This window comes from Capricornis sumatraensis, chromosome 1, assembly GCF_032405125.1.
Source record: "Capricornis sumatraensis isolate serow.1 chromosome 1, serow.2, whole genome shotgun sequence".
Taxonomy (NCBI): domain Eukaryota; kingdom Metazoa; phylum Chordata; class Mammalia; order Artiodactyla; family Bovidae; genus Capricornis; species Capricornis sumatraensis.
Genome location: NC_091069.1, coordinates 6,542,421 through 6,563,604, shown reverse-complemented (window position 1 = coordinate 6,563,604; position 21,184 = coordinate 6,542,421). Strand labels below are relative to the sequence as shown.

General features: G+C 44.8%; 2 protein-coding genes across 7 annotated transcripts in view; one reads left to right on the top strand and one right to left on the bottom strand.

Annotated features, from left to right (window-relative positions):
• The window catches only part of FNBP1 (formin binding protein 1), a 134,476-nt gene extending 131,098 nt beyond the window's left edge, over positions 1-3,378 (bottom strand). For all 5 annotated transcript variants that reach the window (XM_068988777.1, XM_068988775.1, XM_068988781.1 and 2 more), the window contains exon 1: positions 3,207-3,378. In XM_068988777.1, coding sequence (XP_068844878.1) covers positions 3,207-3,230 — 24 coding nt within the window. In that variant the 5' untranslated portion in view covers positions 3,231-3,378. The remainder of the gene's footprint in view (positions 1-3,206) is intronic.
• Positions 3,379-12,910: 9,532 nt separating this feature from the next.
• Positions 12,911-21,184, top strand: part of GPR107 (G protein-coupled receptor 107) — a 54,279-nt gene continuing 46,005 nt past the window's right edge. For both annotated transcript variants that reach the window (XM_068971513.1, XM_068971508.1), the window contains exon 1: positions 12,911-13,051. In XM_068971513.1, coding sequence (XP_068827614.1) covers positions 12,911-13,051 — 141 coding nt within the window. The remainder of the gene's footprint in view (positions 13,052-21,184) is intronic.

Genomic DNA, 21,184 nt, shown 5'->3' with positions numbered 1-21,184 from the left:
GTGATTTACAATATTGTGTCAGTGCCTGCTGTGCAGCAAAGTGAATCAGTCACACATACATAAACTGATGTATCCACTCTTTTGCACATTCTGTTCCCATCTGCTCGATACTCTGTAATGACCCCATCACTTCAAATCATCCATTTTATACTTTGTTATGACCTACTGGTATAAAATAGAAAGCCCCAATTTTCACACAATCTAGTAAAGTTATCACAAATTATGGGTTTTGAGTTCATTTTTATGATTGCATGAGAACTTCCTGACGTTTCCTGATTTCTCACTATCAGGAGTATCAAAATTTATGCCGATGAAGAGGTTAAAAGAAAAAAGAGAAGAGAACAGTTTTACTGTCTACACAGCAGGATGTGGCTAAGAACAGAACTTTAATGTAGAGTGCACGTTAGAAACACGTCCTTTCGAAAAGCTTATAGGGACGTTGACTAGTGTCGACGTGTAAAACCTGATGGCGTTTGTGAAGGTCTGTGAAAGCTGCAAAGACCTGTCGCAAAGAACTCATGGCCATCCAAACCAGAGTTCCATCTCTCTCCATCTAGAAGCATCGTTCTGCCAAGTTAGGCTTGAGTGCCCCGTCATTATCTCATTACCCCTGTGCAAAATCCCTCAGCCACCAGTCAAGGAAAACCCTCAATCAGGGCTCTGCCAGGCGGCCCGGTGCACCACACCACAGAGTCTCTCACCACCAGAGAACTGGAGGTCGTTTTTCAGAATTTTAATCTGAAAATTTTTTAATCTCCCATTTTTCTTCTTTTTGTTTTTTTAAATTTTCTTTTTTAATCTCAAACTTTAATGAAATGAGGCAACTGAAAACAGACATTTTTGGTCCCTTATGCTTCTTGGAATTTAAACTCAGAATTTGCACTTCTCTTAGTACAAATTACAAGTTCCATTCTTTTCCCTCTATTAACCTCTAAACCACTCAAGGGCAAAGGGTGATACTCTAGTAGAATGCTTTTTTCTTTTTTTTTTTTTTTAACTCTTCATGGACAGGTCCTTCCTAGAGACAACAGATAACTAGTTCTTTCTCGTAAACCTTAAGAAATGAGAAAAAATTTCAAGTAGTTTACACACCTTCTCCCTTAAAAATCTTTTCCAATTCTTTTCACTGTAGGAAATTTCAATCCTAGAGAGTAGAAAACCTGGTAAGGAGCCTTCCTGCACCCATCACCCAGGTTAGCAGTGACTCGCTCCTGCGCAATTTCATTTCATTCACATTCCCATCCACTATCACCCCGAACTCTTTTGAAGCAAATCTAAGGTTTCCTTTTACTTGTATATATTCCAGTTGCTACTGATTTTCAACAACTTGCCTTTGCCTTCCTTTCCACCCTCTACCGGCTGAAAGAAGTGTACAGAATAACACAGGAGATTGAGGCTGACTTATCTGGTGTTTTCTCATAACTGCTATCATCCCACCGCCCATCCCTTTCTGGATCATCTTCTGTAACATTCACTAACATCACCATGAAATGGCCACCATGGTGTTCAATCCCTAAACTACAGCCCATTTCACTTGGAAATATAGTGTATTCCACCCTCCCAATAAACCCTTTCTCTTGTTTGAACAAGCGAAAATAAAAATTGTGCCAAAATTTCTATTCTGTTGATAAAAACTTATTCTGATTAGTTCCCCCAGATAGGGTAAAAAGAGGCAAAGGGAGTGCAGAGGGAATAGAAGAGGAAAGAAATCCAACACTGAAAATGGTAGACTCTGCCTAATTGGCTGTGTATAAATACTTAGGACCATCTGCTACTTTAAGAATGAATATTTGCAAACATCAGTCGAAAAGTTGAGATCCTTTTAGACAGGGGATGTTTACAAAATGAATTCTCATTTAAGGGAACTACTGCCTTCAGAATTTTGGTATCAATAACAGTAGCTGCTTCTGAGCCTAAGAAGTGGTTATGTAAAAACAATTAAAGCAAAAAAAAATTAATTAAGGGAGGATGCGCTGTTTCTATAGCTGCTCTAACCTTTTATTTTGACGTGAGATTTCTTGGCCTCCACTCAGATAGCAACCACCACCCCACACTTTCTTCTCCACACCCTTTACAAATGGAATTCCGAAAGGAGGCACTTTCGAGTTCCTCCTGGGAAATAGCTCATCTTGAGGACGTCTCGGTGCAATAACTGAGATTTCATCTCCTTCTTCCTCTGCACTCCGCTCTGCCCATCGCTTGCCCAGAGATCTCCTTAGGAATCCAGAGGAAGCAAGGAATCCAGAGGAAAACAAGCCCCAGTCCCCAAGCCACAGCCTCTCCTCCCCAGGACCGCCAGTGCACCGCCTTGGCATCCGGGTCCGGGGAGAGAGGAGCTTGCAGACACCACGCCGCTTGTTTATCCATCCGCGCCCCGGGTTAAACATCCCGGCGGGGCGCTCCCTACCGCATTTCAGACTCTTTCCTCCCAGCGGTTAAAAAATACAAAACTGACCCCGCTAATGCCTGTTCCCGCAGGAGGCAACACAAGGCGTCCCTCTAACTCCTACTACTCTCCCCTCCAGGCCGAACGCCGCAATCCCCACATCAAATCCAAGATCTGAGTTGCCCCTGGGAGAATCACAAGCGCACCCCAAACCACCACAGGGCAAACGTCCTCGCCACTAGAGGGAAGACACCAGTTCTCACTCACCCCTGCACCCCCAAACCCAAGCCCTGGGACCCGGCCCCGCCAGGGCCGCCCCGCCCCCCGGGAGAGCGCCCGAACCACCCGCACCTCCTTGGAGACACAGCGGGTCCTCCGCGGGTCTGGACGCCGAATACCTAACGCAGCCCTAAACATCCCCGGCCTTCCACGCCCCCATTGAGTCGGCCCGCCGCGCTGAAGAGAGGGGGGGTCCCGCCCGCGCCTCTGATCAGGAGGTGCGGGGACCCAGATCCGCGCGCCGCGCTCGGGCTGTGGAGGGGACCCCCACCAGCGGCCCCTGCTCTGGCCGCCGGAGCGGGGAGCGGTTCACACCAGCCCCCCCTCACCTCAGAAGGGCGAATCTGGCGCGCACCTCCCGCTCAAGCCGAGGCCAACGAGAAGCACTCGGACCTGCGCCTCCCGCCAGGGCCGCAGAGACCTCCAACCGGCGCGCGATCTCGTCCACCGGGGGCAGCCCGGCCCGCGTCCCCCAGCCCAGGCGCACCAGGCACCTTTCCCCCACCTCCCTGCATCCTCGCGGGCCCGGCCCCTCACTCACCCAGAGCTCGATGCCCCAGCTCATGGTGCAGGGGGCGGGAAGGGGCGCGCCGCGCGGCGGGGCGCGGCTCTCCGGTCCCCCTCCCCAGCGATCCCGTCTCCCCGGGAGATCCCCGCGATCGCGGAAAGTCCGTGCCCCGTGCGGCCGCCGCCTCCTCCGGCTCGCCGCTCCTCGCCTAGGGTCTCCGCGGCGCTCCTCCTCCCCGGTCGCTCCTCGGCAAAATGGCCCGAGGAAGCAACAGCGGCGGTCGCCGCAGCGCCCGCCCGCCCCACACCCGAGAGCGAGGGGCGGGGAAGGGGCGGGGCGGGGCCGCGCGCCGGGGGCGGGGCCGGCCTGACAGCTCGCGCACGCGCGCGCCCCGCCCCCGGCCCAACCTCCCCTCGGGCGCCCCCCGCCCGCGTGGCCCGGGGGTCCGGAAGGACTTGCAGAAGGCAGGGGCCTCTGGTGGAACCTGGAGCCGCCGGCCTCCCCGCTGCCGTGTTTTGTTTTTTTTTTAATTACTTATTAGCAGCCACAGTCTCTGCTCTTAGGGACAAGCCACTCGCCTCCGAACGGAGCCGGCCCCTGTTATTACGGGGGCTCTGCCGAGGCCTGAGGTTGCTCCCCTGCGCCGAGCGCTGCTTTGAATTTAAGGACCATGCTTTTCGTTGCTCAGCCATCAGAGCTAGCTCGAGCGGGTCTTTTCCTCCACCGCCCGGGAAGCCTTGGAGGCCCGGGGGGCTTTCACAGCCTTGCGCCGATTGGCGTGGGGCCAGGTGCAGTGCTGTCTGCATACTACACACAGGACTCAGAGGCCGAGAGCGACCTAGCAGAGTGGCTGGGGAAAAGAGTCCAGGGGCGCACAACCGGTGATTTCTAATCTCTGAAACCGGTGATTTCCGACTTGTTCGGCCAAGAAACTCTCAGACGTTGAAATCACGTTGCCGCGTAGTGGGTGAAAAAAGCAAAGGCTCTGGGTCCACAGACAGGGGTTTCTGGTTCCAGTCCCGCCACCCGTACTCACTAGATGGGTGGCCTAGGACAAGGCCTCCATCTCTGTAGAAGCTCAGAGCCTTCTCCCCCACCTCCCGCCAAAGGGAGGCAGTAACTACCCAGCTCAGCGAAAGGAGATGACCACCTGTTTGTTACCCGGCCAGTGGTTGGTAAACTGATAACTAATTTTTAAGTAGATCCGGACTCCTTTTCCCCTGCACTCCCAGAGTATACACAAATAACATTCCAGGATTGTGTGTGTGTGCGTCGCTCAGTCGTGTCCCACTCTTTGCGACCCCATGGACTGTAGCCCACCAGGTTCCTTTGTCCGTGGAATTCTCCAGGCAAGAATACTGGAGTGGGTTGCCATTTCCTTCTCCGGGGGATCTTCCCCACCCCAGGGACCCATTGGGGTCTTCTGCATTGCAGGCGGATTCTTCACTGTCTGAGCCACCAGGGAAGCCTGCCTGATTCCATGATTGGAACTGGAGAACTGTTTGGGTTCCAGCTCCTTCCTCTGATTCACTAGGCCCTTTCTCCCCGAACTTTTCTTTCTTCCTCAGCTAATCCTACTCACTTTTCTGACTATCTGTGAACTCCTAAAATGGGCCCCATTTAAGAAGTGTTTCAGCTGCCTGTCTCTCTAATCCCACTACACCCAGCCTCAACCAGCTTATCATTCTTCTCCAAGAGAGGGTGGGGCAAGGGTGGTGTTCTACTCTTGCAGATAAACCAAGTCTACTTCCTTTGTTGGACAGGATTACAATAAATTTAAACTGTCAAACCTGTTTTGGTCTGTCTTTTTCCAGTAAGGAGTTCCTTCCACCAGCTTGTTGTTAGTGTGTGTTTTAAATATTTTGTTCTCAGTTACCCGGTCTGGAAACTCTGAACTCCAATCCTGCTAGACCTGTAACCATCAGAACAGCCAGCCACTTACCTCCCAAGGTACATTCATTAATAGCTTGAGTGAGTTGGAGGGGTCAGAAACTCAATCAATATTGCACAGTTCAGTTTGCTATTTGGAAATGCTGAGTGAAATGCAGGTAATCTAACAGGACCCTGCCTCACAAATCACCTCAATTTCTTCCTGCCAAGATTTACTATTTTTTCAAATACAGTGATCTAATCTTGCTGCCTTCTAGAAGACTTATCAAAAACAGTGACTTGTGAAAAGATGCTAATCAGGAGGAAAAACAACCTGCAGCTCTAAAGAAGAGAAAGGGGGGGCAAAGAGCAAGAGACAGCAGAAAGAGAGAGAGAGCGAGACCACATTAAAAGGAAACCTTTTAAGATGAGTAAGCAGGAAACAGTTATAGGAACCCATTAAGCCACAGCAGCAGTACTGTATGGAACTGAGTTAATTAGACCACACTGCAAATACCTTTAACTTCATTAAGTCTGGTGGTAACTGAAAAAAAGGGTTGAAGGTATCAGAATCGCCAATAAATAAAAGAAAAAGTCACCACTGATTTTAAAGCAATGGAAATAAACAGGATTCAGCATAAAAAGAAATAAGCTAGCAAAGAAAAAGATTAAATACAGCACAGTATTTTTTAGGAGGAACTAAATCCATTTCAGTTTCCCTTATAGTAAAAGGGAGTGAGTTTAAGAGAAGAACTTCTATTAATAAGTTACTGTGACTGACCTGCTTAGGAATCAGTTTTCACAAGAGGTATTGTAAATCCTGTGGCTTCCCCACTGGCTCCGTAGTAAAGAATCCATCTGCCAATGCAGGAGACGGAGGTTTGATCCCTGGGTCAGGAAGATCCCCTGGAGGAAATGGCAACCCATTCCAGTATTCTTGCCTGGAAAATCCCATGGACAGAGGAGCCTGGGAGGGCTACAGTCCATGGGGCTGCTGGAGAGCCGGACATGATTTAATGCCTAAACAATTGTAAACCCCATCTATGTAAATACCGAAACGACCTCAGTTCAGTTCAGTTCAGTCCTGCAGTCGTGTCCGATTCCTTGCAGCCCCATGGACTGCAGCATGCCAGGCCTCTCTGTCCATCACCAACTCCCAGAGTTTACTCAAACTCATGTCCATTGAGTCGGTGATGCCACCTAACCATCTCATCCTCTGTTGTCCCCTTCTCCTCCTGCCTTCAATCTTTCCCAGCATCAGAGTCTGTTCCAATGAGTCAGGTCTTTGCATCAGGTGGCCAAAATATTGGAGTTTCAGCTTCAGCATCAGTCCTTCCAATGAATATTCAGGACTGATTTCCTTTAGCATGGATTGGTTGGATCTCCTTGCTCTTAAGGGACTCTAAATTACCTAGGGGATCGGTTTGGGCTATATACACCTGTTTCACCTTTTAGGAATATGTGGAGAATACTGATTTACAAAGTTATGATCTTGGCAGGCAACTACATAAATTTCCACTGAATAATCTGATCACACGGATATTATTAGCACTAAAACAAGGTATCTAGAAAATATAGACCCTGTATAGTTGCCATGGAGTTAGAGGTAAACAATTTTAATAGAGTCTTTCAGCAACTCCAATTCGTCTTGCTAGTATAAACATCGAATTCAGGGGCTTAGATGTAGAGATATCACTATCTAATCTATTTAAAAGGCTTCCTGTTCTTCAGTTACTAAGTCATGTCCAACTCTTTGCGATCCCATGGACTGCAGCACGCCAGGCTTCCCTGTCCTTGACTATCTCCCAGGATATTATCAAACTCATGTCCATTGAGTTGATGATAACATCCATTGAGTCAATGATGCCATCTCACCCTCTGTTGCCCCTTTCTCCTCCTCCCTCAATCTTTCCCAGCATCAAGGTCTTTTCCAATGAGTTGGAAAAGTATTGGAGCTTCAGCATTAGTCTTTCCAATGAATGTTCAGGGTTGATTTCCTTTAGGATTGAGTGGTTTGATCTTCTTGCTGTCCAAGGGTCTCTCAAGATCTTCAGCACGACAGTTTAAAAGCATCAATTCTTTGGTGCCCAACCTTCTTTCTGGTCCAACTTTCACATCCGTACATGACTACTGGAAAAATCACAGCTTTGACTATATGGACCTTTGTCAGCAAAGTGATCACTCGGCTTTTTAATACACTAAGTGGTTTTGTAATTGTTCCATTGGGATCCTACTGTTCCACTACTTATTAGGTATGTGGCCTTAGACAAGTGACTTAAACTCTCAGAACTTCACTTAAAACACGGACCTCCAAGTTTGTTGTGAGGCTGAAAGGGAGCTGGCGGTGAGCACAGAGTGAGCACAGAGTGGATAGCCCCGCACAGAAAGCTCTAGAGCTTTGGTTGAATTATTTCCCTTCTCTAGGCCTCAGTTTCCTCCTCCATAAAATGGACATAATGCTTTGCTCCAAAAGTTACTGCAAAGATGAAAAGAAAGAACACATATAAAATGCTTAGCACATGGGGGCACAAGTATTGGTTCCCTATTTTTCCTCTTATTTTTTGGAGGATTTTTACTTCCTCTATCAAGGAAAGCAATCCTTTAAGCACTTCTGATGTGGCAAAACAGATTGTCTGAACTACCATTGATTGGTTGTCTATCACTGAAGTACTCTTCTTAAAGAAATTCTCAGGATTTCTTTTTTTTCCTTTAAAATAGCTTCCATCAGTTTCCAGCTTAAAATTCTCCATTTGTTTAGCATTCAAACTACTTACTAAGGACCCAAGAAAGCAGTGGAGTGGAAAAAGTTGGAGTGGGATAAAAGGAGAACTCTGTCGTGAGTAGAATCTTAAGACTGCAACCAATTTTTGTACTCAATAATGGAATTCCCCTTAAGGTCTATAAAGATGTGCATAAAATCAGGAAAAACCAGTTGTCTGTGGCTGAGTAAGTTACACACTATGCCACCAAATTGAGAAGTGGATTGAAGTTTTTCTCCAACCTGCAGGATTTAAGATGTGTCAGGGGCTAGCTTTTCCAAGAAGATGACTCTGCAAGGAGAGTCTGTGGGCATTCCCCAAGCCCCAAGAAATGACATTTCAAGTCAAAGAATGAAAGTGACATTTGACTTGTGAATATATTGCCAAGTTCTAGTTTGACCTCTGGTTCCCTGTACTGTGTTTATACAGAATTTTGATCCGAAATGTCATCTCTTTCAATAAGGAAGACAAGCAATAATCATAACTAGAGAATATTAACCCCATAATTACATTAAATATCTCTGGAAATTTCTAAACTGATGTCAAACATTATTAATCACACTAGATTCAAACTCCAAATTCTGCTACTAGTGGCAAACTTCAGTAGTTCTTGCAATGTTACAGAAAACAGAAAAATAAGACCCACCTGACTAAGAGGGTAAGGCTGAAAGCCAGGTTTAGGATATAGTCTTTCTAGCCCCTCAAGGCTTTTTCAGTCAGTAGCTTAAAGTTTAATGCCCCTTTGAAAATGTGGCCAGGGAGAGGCAAGCCTAACTCATTCTGTTACTCAATAGGTCTATTCCCAGTTACAGTATCATGATTATGCAAATAACCTGCTCTTGAAAGTCTGAAATCATGTGCCTAAGTAAAATTGCCAAGACAGCATTTTCACAGAATTTGAGAAGTAACTATCTAAAAAACCCTTTACTTTCAGTTTAGTCCAGTTGCTCAGCCGTGTCCAACTCTTTGCAACCCCATGGACTGCACGCCAGGCCTCCCTATCCATCACCATCTCCTGAAGTTTATTCAAACTCATGTCCATTGAGTCGGTGATGCCATCCAAACATCTCATCCTCTGTCGTCTCCTTCTCCTCCCGCCTTCAATCTTTCCCAGCATCAGGGTCTTTTCAAACGAGTCAGCTCTTCGAATCAGGTGGCCAAAGTATTGGAGTTTCAATTTCAGCATCAGTCCTTCCAATGAATATTCAAGACTGATTTCCTTTAGGATAGACTGGTTGGATCTCCTTGCTGTCCAAGGGACTCTCAAGAGTCTTCTCCAACACCACAGTTCAAAAGCATACTTCACTTTTAAGTCTTTGTAATTTGTGTTCCCTTTCTTTTGTTGTTCAGTTGCTAAGTTGCATCTGACTTCGACCCCATGGACTGCAGCATGCCAGGCTTCTCTGTCCTTCACCAACTCTTGGAGTTTGCTCAAATCTCTCAGTTCCAAACTAATGACCGGCACAATATAGTTCTCAAATACCTGAAGAAGCTACTTCTCATAAACTTCTGAACAGATGCCACTGGTATGTGAACCTGTGAAAGTCACATAATAATTCCCAAGTGAAAAGGAGCAAGGTATAAAAACCCAGCTTTGAGCCCTTGTAAATTGTTTTCCAGAGACTAAAAGACAAAGGTCTCCTATTTTATAAACGAGTTATTCTAATATAAAATTAAGATTCTTCCTGATCAATCCATTTTTAGAAGCCTATTATTTTCAAATTTAAAACCAGAGATTCTCAAAAATGGTACCTCACTTTAAAAAGTATACAGTAACGCTCCAAAACATTGCCGATTGCCTTTAAAAATGAAGTGCGTGCGTGCTTAGTTGTATCTGACTCTTTGTGACCTTATGGACTGTAGCCCACCCGGCTCCTCTGTTTGTGGGATTCTCCAGGCAAGAATACTAGAGTGGTTTGCCATTTCCTCCTCCAGGGGATCTTCCCAACCCAGGTATCAAATCTGCATCTCCTGCACTGGCAGGCGGATTCTTTACCACAGAGCCACCTAGGAAGCCTCCATAAAAAGAGGAAACTGCACTTAAAAATCCCCATTTCTTTTGACTAGTTTGATACTGATGTGAGGATCAGTTGACTGTCTGGTTTCTCCTCTTCCCTAAAAGAAAGTATCAATTATTTTTTATTTCTTCCATGTTCTTTCATATTGCTGATTTTTAAAATGCTTTCTGAACATTTCTCTTGAATTTCACTTGATAAGATACTGGCTACTCAGATTCTGGGATTTTATTTTTTGAAAATTTAAAAGAATTTTTAAAAATAATAAAATTTTAATAATCGGAATGCCGTGTATGGTATAGTACAAGAAGCGCAGAGCCAGTTTTAAAGCAGATGAGGTTCAGTCCTGGATGCTTGCCCTAAATTACCTAAGTCCTTGTGTGATCCTGAGAAAATCATTTTTGAGTTCTTTGGATTTGTTTTCACATCTGTTAATAAGGTGAAAGGATTTGTTGATTTTCTAAGGATGCTTCCGGCCTCATAAGATATTAATTTTTTATAACAATTGCAGGATAAGGATTAAATGCAAGGCTTTGTGGGCAAGGCCTGGATGAGAGTCATTTATAAATGATCAGACCACCCTTGAATAAATTTTTCTAACCAAGTCTTGTCTTTAAGAAAGGAACAAAAATACAGACCGTACAAAGATTTCGTGCTCTTAAATGAGAGAGTGTGCACAAAGACCCTGATGCTGGGAAAGACTGAAGGCAAAAGGAGAAGGGTGTGGTAGAGGGTGAGATGTGTTAGACAGCCTCTAACACAATGGACACGAATTTGAGCAAACTCTGGGAGACCGTGGTGGACAGAGGAGCCTGGTGTGCTGCAGTCCATGGGATCACAAAGTGTAGGACATGACTTACTGACTGAACAACAGCAACATATAAAGTACTTAGCAGAATATTTGGCAAACTTAACTGCTTAATAAATAGATTAACTATTATCTCATTTGTGGATTTCCATTATCCATTTCCCTGTGGATTTCCATGGTTCTAAGTTTCTTCATCTGTAAAATTGTGTAGTAAGATCAGATGAGAATTTTGTTCAAAGAAGTAAGATGACATATTCATGCTGCTGCTCCTGCTGCTGCTAAGTCGCTTTAGTCGTGTCCGACTCTGTGCGACCCCATGGACGGCAGCCCACCAGGCTCCCCTGTCCCTGGGATTCTCCAGGCAAGAACACTGGAGTGGGTTTACATATTCATAATACATGGCTAAAAATCTTAGGTTGGAGAAAGAAATTAAACTACCAACGAGTAAACATTGCCTTTCTATCTTCCTGGCTACACCTTAGTGCCCTACTTTTGCTCTTACAGAGGGTGTGACAGAACGTGTACTAGTTTTTGACCTGCCAGCAGTGCAGGACACCCCAGTACGATTCTTGGGTCGGGAAGATCTGCTGGAGAAGGGATAGGCTACCCGCTCCAGTATTCTTGGACTTCCCTTGTGGTTCAGCTGGTAAAGAATCTGCCTGTAATGCAGGAGACCTGGCTTGGGAAGATCCCCTGGAGAAGGGAAAGGCTACCCACTCCAGTATTTTGGCCTGGAGACTTCCAGGGACAACCTGACTGAGCCACTTTCACTTTCAAGAATTCACAGATTCATGACTTTGACTGAGACTGCACAGCTAAAAGATCTGGGACTCTCACCCCTCTACTCTACTTCCCCTCCTGATTTTTGTTAACCTGAGTGCAGCACTTTATTTACTTTATTTTCATTTAGATATAGCATGTTAACTTCAGTTCCTAGTTCCAGTTAAAAACATTAGGAATCTGATTCTGTCATAAAACACTGATAGTCATGCAGTATTGGGGGATTCCTTGTGGTTTTTATTTTCTTTTGTTTAAATGATTGCCCACAAAGAGCATGCATTGTGTGGCAAGCCAAAAAAAAGCAAAACAAAAAAACACCTAAAAACTAAATAAACCTAGCTAGTCTATTGGTAATTTTAATAAGCATTATCTTTTTTATAACTCCATGATAAAAATAGTGATTTGGAGGGAACAATCTACAAATTCTTTCATTAAAGGTCTCTCTACAAATTCGAAAGATTAGAAGCAAGGAAAATTTCCACACAGGATTAAGAGATTCATACTCTAGCGGTTGGATGAAATAGCATAAAGCAATATAACAGTATTTAGCATTTTCCACATGATTCCCACTTCAACCTGGAACAAATGACAATCTCTCAGAACTTCAGTTTGCTTACCAGTAAAGTGTGTGTGTGTGTGTGCGCGTGTCGGGTGGGGGTGGTAATACTTACACCTACCTCCTATCTCATCAGACTGTTCCAAGGATTACATGCAAAAATGCACCCAAAAAGCTTAACGAAGTGCCTGATACGTTGTCCTTGTTTAGTCGCTCAGCTGTGTCCGATTCTTTTGCGACCCCATGGACTGGCTCCTTTCTGTCCATAGGATTTCCCAGACAAGAACACTGGAGTGAGTTGCCATTTCCTCCTCCAGGGGATCTTCCCAACCCAGGAATGGAACCAGAGTCTCTGTGTCTCCTGCACCGCAGGTGGATTCTTTACCGCTGAGCCACTGGGGAAGAAGTACCTCATAAAGATTCAATAAATTACTAAAACCATCTCATCAAAAATTTGTGTTAAGTGCCTCAAAAAACAAAAACAAAACCACCCAAGGACTGATGACAAGCCACGGACCTGGTTTTTCTACCGAGTGAAGGCTGCTCGGGGCAATCGGTCCCATCAACCCAGGAGGCATTCCCCGCCTAGGAACGCCAGGTCCCTCGGTGGGCCGCCGGCGCGCAGGCCCAAGGTCGCTTTCAAAGCTCGGGGGGGCGGAGGCAACGCCGGGGCTGGTCCAGCCCGGCGACTGTTACCATGGCAACCGCCACAGGCTACCTACTGCGGGGGCACCTCTTCTGGCTAAACCGAAAAGTCCTCACAGCAGAGGCCAACTGAGCAGCCTCGAAGTGTACCCGCCCCGCTCCCGAGACCGCAAACTCCAGGAAAAAGGCCACAGTCTCCCCGCCGCTGGCCGCAGAGAGCCCCCTTTCAGGCGCTTCCGGCAGCCGCCGCCCTTTAACCCCGGAAGTGGGCGGGAGAGGAAGCAGCTGGTGATGCTGGAACAAACATGGCTGCCCCGGCGCCCTTCGGCTTCTCGGGCTCCCGCAGTCCTCGGCTAGCCGCCGGCCTCCGGCTGTTCCCGCTGTTGGGGCTGCTGCAGCTGCTGGCCGAGCCCGGCCTGGGCCGCGTCCACCACCTGGCGCTCAAGGTAAGGGCGACCAGGGCCTTGCAAGACCAGGGCGGGGGACAGAGGCCGAGGCCGCTCCCTGATGCTGAGGGGCAACTTTTGGCCCAGGGGAAGCGGGGGTGGGGAGGTTGTCTATGAGCGATTGGGGTTCCCGCCTCTATTCCCAGTCGCGGACTCTCTCCCAGAGGGGTCTGTTGGGAACTGTGGGAATGGCGGGAGTCCTCGGTCGGTCTGGAAAAGGGAGGAAGAGAAAGAGGGGAAGGGGCTGAACTGCGGCGTAACCCCGAAGGACTCTCGGGGCCATGCTTGCAGCCCTGTTGGCTTCCCTGTCTTCCTTGCCGAGAGCAACTTGATCTTCCTCCTCCCTTTGATCTCCAACTTCTGCGCCCGACTTCGCTCGTCTGCCGTCCATCCCCCTGGTGCCTGGCGGTTGGAAGGTGCGGGGAACCTTTGCCTCAGTTTCCCTGGTGGACTTGGCGGTCTCTGGCCTGAGCAAAGCGAGCATCTCCAGAAGGAATTTCAAATCTCGCTTGAAATCCGTTACCGGAAATTTAAGCCCAGCAATGAAAATATGTTTTTGATTAGAGGCCCTTTTTATCCCTCGCTTCTGTCATTGTGTGTCTAGGGAAGAAATTTACGATAGGCCTAGAATGAACCCTTTTATCCTGCTTTTTAACTCAAAACATGCCTCCAGGCGATTTAGCTGGCTAATGTATGAGACCAGGAAAAATAAATCGTTGTGACCCAAAGCCTTGTACATTATTTTCATTCTGTAAGGTATTCTTAGCAGAGTAAGGTTTCAGCGGTGAGAAAGTTTGTCTTATTAAAACCCAGTACATTAACAAAGCAATGTATTTTGTGACTGTAGTTTAAAATACAGAATCTGGATTAAAAAAAAACCTGACTAGACCCATACTGTTGTTTGTAAATAATAAATATCCTGATTGAAATGGTTGTCAACTGCAGGGAGAGAAGTGAGTCTTGGCTCCTTTTGAGAATATGCTGAAAGATATCGAACCTCTTCCCAGAAAATGCAGGTAGAAATGTAGACAAAACTTCTTGGAATTTATAGGGCTTTGTAATCCTGCCAAAGCTTATCCATAGGCCTTAGTCCCCAGGCCTGTGACTCCAAGTGCCGAACTCCTAAAATTCTTTCACTTTATACTCTAGAATCTTGAGCCTTATGTGAAATCATGTAACTGAGTTTTTGTACCTTATAAATTAGAGAATAACACTAATACTGAACCATGGACGCACTGAACCATGCGTCTTGGCTTTAGGCATGTCTAGAACTAAAATGTCAGATGGCCAGCATCATTAGGTAGATATCGACAATGTTGATACAGAAGGAAAAGTATACTACCCTCAATGGGAGAAGCAACCTGAGTTGGTGTAATTCTGGTGATTGATTTCTCTACATTGTGCTACATTGCTTCAGTTCAGTTCAGTCGCTCAGTCGTGTCCGACTCTTTGCGACCCTGTGAATCGCAGCACGCCAGGCCTCCTTGTTCATCAGCAGCTCCCGGAGTTCACTCAGACTCACGTCCATCGAGTCCGTGATGCCATCCAGCCATCTCATCCTCCGTCGTCCCCTTTTCCTCCTGCCCCCAATTCCTCCCAGCATCAGAGTCTTTTCCAATGAGTCAGCTCTTCACATGAGGTGGCCAGAGTACTGGACTTTCAGCTTTAGCATCTTTCTTTCCAGAGAACACCCAGGACTGATTTCCTTTAGAATGGACTGGTTGGATCTCCTTGCAGTCTAAGGGACTCTCAAGAGTCTTCTCCAACACCACAGTTCAAAAGCATCAATTCTTCGGCGCTCAGCTTTCTTCACAGTCCAACTCTCACATCCATACATGGTTACTGGAAAAACTATAGCCTTGACTAGACGGACCTTTGTTGGCAAAGTAATGTCTCTGCTTTTTAATATGCTATCTAGGTTGGTCATAACTTTCCTTCCAAGGAGTAAGCTACATTGCTTAATGTTTTTCATCTTTGTTTTCTCGAATACTTGGTGCCTGTTCCATAATCAGTATTGTACTTGTTTCTCTTCTCTTAAACAGTCTGACATTTTGCCCAAGAAAATTGTGCTCACCTGAAGGGAGCCTGTCAGAGCAGCAACGTTAGATTGTCTTATTTTGCTTGAGATTGAGAGAGAGAATTTCAACCATACACCAAAATAGACAGAATAGTATAGTGAATTCCCATGTAGCTGTAACCATTAACCAATGGCTAATTCTGCCCTATCCCCACACACATCCCTTCTCAGGTGCATTCTTTAATTTTTAACTAGAAAATAAATCTTTTTTTTTGTTTAATGTGTTTACTTATGTGGCTGCCTCTGGTCTTAGTTGAAGCAAATGGAGTCTCAGTTCCTCAACCATGATCAAACCGACATCCCCTGCACTGCAAGGCAAAGTTTCAACCACCAGGTCACCAGAGAAGTCCCCCTTTCATTCTTTATTCAGTTTTCTCATTCCATGTTACGTTTTCCATTATTCTTCTAGTCTTCTCAAATTCCTTGTCTTTTGTTTTTTAGATTCCTTAACTTTTGGAAACTTTTAAGGCATGGTTTATATACATTAAAATCCATACATTGTAAATGTACAATTCAGTGATTGTTGGTAAATTTACTGAGTTATGCAACTATCATCACAATCCAGCCATAGAACATTTCCATCACCCATGTAAGATCTCTTTTGTTGGTTTACAGTTAATTCCTAGTCTGACCTCCAGCCCCAGACAACCACTAATATACTTTCTGTCTCTATAGATTTGCCCTTTCTGGATGTTTCATATAAACGGAATCACATAGTATATGGTCCTTTTGTCTGGCTTCTTTTACTTATGTTACTGAGGTTCATCCATGTTGTACTGTGTATTAGTAATTCATTCCTTTTAATGGACAAATACTTTTTCATTGTATGAATATATCACCTATGCTCAGCCATTTACCAAAACATTTGAATGTTTGGATTTCCATTTTTGGCTGTTGTGAGTAATATTGCTGCAAACATACACATGCAAGTCTTTGGGAAACATGTTTTCGTTTTGGGGGGTTGATAGCTAGGAGTGGAGTAGAATTGTTGGGTCATATGGTAGATAGCTTCCCGGGTGGCTCAGATGGTAAAGAATCTACCTGCCAATGCAGGAGACACAAGAAACATGGATTCGATCCCTGGGTTGGGAAGATCCCCTGGAGAAGGGAATGGCTACCTGCTCTAGTATTCTTGCCTGGAAAATCCCATGGACAGAGGAGCCTGGCGTGCTACTATCCATGGGGTCACAAAAGAGTCAGACACGACTGAGCGACTAACACTTTCACTTTTTTCTCATGGTAGATTTATATTTAACTTTTTAAGAAACTGCCAAAGTACTTTCTAAAGCAACTGTACCATTTTGCAGTCCTACCAGCAATTTGTGAGGGTTCTGCTTTCTACATATTATGCCAACATTTGTCTTCATACTGTCTTCGAGTGAATCAAAGTCATCATATTGTTTGATCCTTAAAATCCATAAATGTTTCAGTATATATTTCAGTATGTACCTATAAGAAATAGGGACTCTTAAAAACATTACTGCAGTATCAGATGACACCCTTATGGCCGAAAGCGAAGAGGAACTAAAGAGCCTCTTGATGAAGGTGAAAGAGGAGCGTGAAAAAGCTGGCTTAAAACTCAGCATTCAAAAACTGTGATCATGGTACTCAGTCCCATCACTTCATGGCAAATAGTTGTGGAAAAAATGGAAACAGTGACAGATTTTTTCTTGGGCTCCAAAGTTACTGCAAACGGTGACTGCAGCCATGAAATTAGAAGACTCTTGCTCCTTAGAAGAAAAGCTATGACCAACCTAGACAGCATATTAAAAAGCAGAGACATTAACTTTGCCAACAAAGGTCTGTCTAGTCAAAGCTGTGGTTTTTCTAGTAGTCATGTATGGATGTGAGAGTTGGACCATAAAGAAGGCTGAGCACCGAAGAATTGATGCTTTTGAACTGTGGTGTTGGAGAAGACGCTCGAGAGTCCCTTGTACTGCAAGGCCATCAAACCAGTCAATCCTAAGGAAATCAATCCTGAATATTCATTGGAGGGATTGATACTGAGGCTGAAGCTCCACTTTGGCCACTTGATGAGAAGAACTGACTTACTGGAGAAGATGCTGATACTAGGAAAGACTGAAGGCAGGAGGAGAAGGGGATGACAGAGGATGAAATAGTTGGATGGCATCACCGACTCAATGGACACGAGTTTGAGCAAGCTCTGGGAGGTGGTGAAGGACAGGGAAGCCTGGTCTGCTGCAGCCCATGGGGTCACAAAGAATTAGACATGACTGAGTGACTGAACAACAACAACAATGTCATTTTAACAGAAAGAAAGATAATGTTTAATATCATGAAATACCAAATCAGGTTCAAATTTCCATTGGTCAGAAATGGATTTAAACTTTTTAAAAATCAGAATCTAAATAGTCTTCTCACATTATGAGTGGTTAATATACCTCTTAAGTCTGTCTTGATCTGGTGGGGGGGGGGGGTCCTCACTCCTTCCAGCTCCCCTTTCCTGGATTTTGCTGATCTGTTTCCTCGTGGCGTAGTTTAGTGTGTTCACCTGTGCTTCCGTCCTGTGTGGCCTAGATTTGCGGGATTGTGTGTGTGTGTGTGTTTAAGAAAAACTAGAAATCCAGGCTTTCAAGTGAAACTAGCTAGCTCAAACTCAAATTTAAAAACAAAAGCAAAGCACTGTGTCGGCCACATGCAGCACATTTGTGGGCCAGTATGGTCAGTGGACCGCCAGTTGAGGAGCTGTTTAAAATAAAGAAGTGGCCGGGTAGGTGACCATAAGCTAGCTTAGTTAAGTGTTACTCTGTTTTCTAAAATTCAGTTTGTGAGAAGAACTAAATTGACGTATCATTACCCCACTTGCTTTATATTTGAAAGCTGTCTAAAATGTGAAGTTATTGAGGAACATAAACCGTTTCTTATATTCCAATATTTAGTGAAAAGTTTAAAACAACTTTCTAATATAAGGGGGAAAAGGAGAAAAATATAGTAGTTGTCTATAAGGGTTATGGGATTTTTTTTTTTTTTTTTTTTTTTTAGTTTTGTCTCTATATCTACCCTTTCTTCTGAGCTCTGGACAAGTGTATCCAGTTTCCTAACCCCCATTTCCACATAAGTGGCTCATAATCATCTCTGTATGTTAGAAACATCCTCACCCTTCACCCCTAATCTGTACATACTCTTTCTCCAGTTTTTCTTTTCTTAGTAACTGGGACCACCAGCTGCTCATTTTCTTAAGTCAGAAATCTTTTATTCTTACCTCCTCATCACCAAGCTTCATAGATTTGTGTTCTAAATACAAAGCTCTCCAATCCATCACTCCTGTCATCACCTCTGTGACTGTTAGGTCTAGGACATCCTTGGACCAGGGAGGTCTCCTCATACCTGTTTTCCCAGTGTTATCTTAGTTCCTATTGTGTTTTGTAGCCTTATCTTCCTAAAAGCCAAAGCCAATCATGACACTCCCCTTAAGCCCATTGGTGGCACCCTGTTCCCCTCGGGGAACTCTCAGTCCTCCCACTGCCCGTCTTTCTGTGTGCCAGTCTCCTCTCTGCTGTCATTGCCCTGCTTTTCTTTAGTTTCTTAGTTCATACATGTGCAGTTTGGTGAATTTTTTTAATGTCTGAATGTACCCAGGTAACCAGCACCCAGATCAAGAAGAAGGACTTTACTAATACCCCAGAAGCCCCTTTCATTTTCTCTCCCAGTCACTAAAAGTCTTATAATACCCAGCACACATCAAAACAGGAGAAGGAGCGAGGTCTTATCCTGCTCAGTTTTGAACCGTAATGCCACATGACTCTGTAGTGGGGATCAGGCAGATCGATGGGGCAGAATGGGAAGCACCGATGAGGGGCTCATCCCAGTGCAAACTTGATGTGCAGCAGAGGGGGCGCCGTAGGGCAGTGGAAGTTAGGACGGATGGCTCTGGAGTGGCCTCAGAACACCTCATTGGTCTCCGTGGGAGGAGGGGGTGGGAAGAGATGGCTCTCCTGCAAACAAAATATATTCCAGGTGAATTAAAGACTAAATGTGAAAACAGAACTCTCAAACTTTTAGAATAACGTACTGTGAATATTTTTGGGCTTCCCTGATAGCTCAGTTGGTAAAGAATCCACGTGCAATGCAGGAGACCCTGGTTCAATTCCTAGATCGGGAAGATCCTCCGGAGAAGGGATAGGCTACCCACTCCAGTATCCTTGGGCTTCCCTTGTGGCTCAGCTGGTAAAGAATTCACCTGCAATGTGGGAGACCTGGGTTCAATCCCTGGGTTGGAAAGATCCCCTGGAGAAGAGAAAAGCTACCCACTCCAGTATTCTGGCCTGGAGAATTCCACAGACTATACAGGAGTCGCAGAGAGGCGGACACAACTGACCGACTTTAACTATCACAAATATTTTAGACTTTGGAATAGAGAAGGACGTTTTTGAAAAGACATTTAAAATTGTTATCAGGAATAAACATTGAATTTTTTAAAATTTTATTGAAATATAGTTGATTTACAGTGTTGTGTTAACTTCTGCTGAACAGCAGTGACTCAGCTATACATATATATTTTCTTTTCTGTATCTTTTCTTTATCATTATGGTTTATCGCAGGATATTGACCACAGTTCCCTGTGTTATACAGTAGGTGCTTGTTGTTTATCTATCCTATGGTATATAATAGTTTGCATCTATTAATTCCAAACTTTCAGTACTTCCCTCCCCTACACCCCTGATAGATTTTTTTGAAGACGAAAACTGTCAGGAATAAGGATCAATAGGTTTTCTCTTTCAAAATATAAAAAGACTTGTATAACAAAAGATACCACAGTTTAAAGAAAAGACCAGGAAAAGATATTTGCAGCATCAAAGTCAAAATTATTACCCAGAATATATAAAGAACTTAAGAAAACAAATCCAAAAGGAAAATGGATATATGATGTTTATTTATTTAGTTTTCTAAATTTTTACTTTTTAGGCCACGCTGCCTGGCATGTGGGATCTTACTTCCCCAACAACCACTGGACTGCTGGGGAAGTCTGACGTATGATATGTTTTAAAAAAGCATTTTACAAAAGAAAAACTCAAATGGCTAATAAACCTAAATGAGGTGCTCAAACTCATAAAGTACCAGGAAATGCAAATTGAATCAATATCAGCATTGATTTTCCCCCAAACTGGGAAAAATGAAATGTCTAATGACATCAAGGTTTAGTAAGGATGTAAAGAAACTTTCTTATACTTTGGGAATTCATTTGTCAATTTCTACTAAAATTGAAAATGTGCACACCTTGTGTCCTAGGATTGTCCATCTAGATGTATGTACCCTTAATCCCCACCCAGGTAATACATAACGTATGTGCAAGGGGGGCTTCCCTCGTGGTCCAGTGGTTAAGAATCCACCTTGCAGTACAAGGGACACCAGTTGGATCCCCGGTCGGGGAAAGTCCCACATGCCGTGGAGCACTGAGCCTGTGGATCACAGCTACTGAGTCTGCATTCTAGAGCGTGAGAAACACAGCTGCCGAGCCCACTTGCTGCAGCTGCTGAAGCCTGCATGCCCTAGAACCCACGCTCCGCAGAAAGAGAAGCCACTGCAGGCGGAAGCCTGTGCACCGCGACTAGAGAAAGCCCGTGTGTAGCAGTGAAGACCCAGCTCAGCCAACGCATAAAATAGATAGATAAATACATCTTTTAAATAGCACAGAGTTTAAAGAAAAAAAAGATACGTACAAGGAATTCTCATAACAGTGTTGTCATAGCAAATGATTGGAAATTACCTGAATGCCCAGGAATGATTGGGATTTACCTGAATGCCCAGGTGATGCTTTGGGGAAATAGATGTACCATGATGTACATGGGGTGGAACACAAGCATAAAAAGTGAGGAACCAGAGCATATTCAATGTGTCAGCACAGATAGGGCCTCAAAGAATGCAGTGCTGTCTGAAAAATGCAGGTTGCCAGATGTACACATACATTGTAACACAGTTTATCCAAATTTTAAAAACATCATGATACTGTATTGATTTTTATGGTTATGGATATGTCACGAGCTTGGGAAGGGATGATTGAGGGGAATAGGATTTATTCTCCTCCTCTTCCTGCT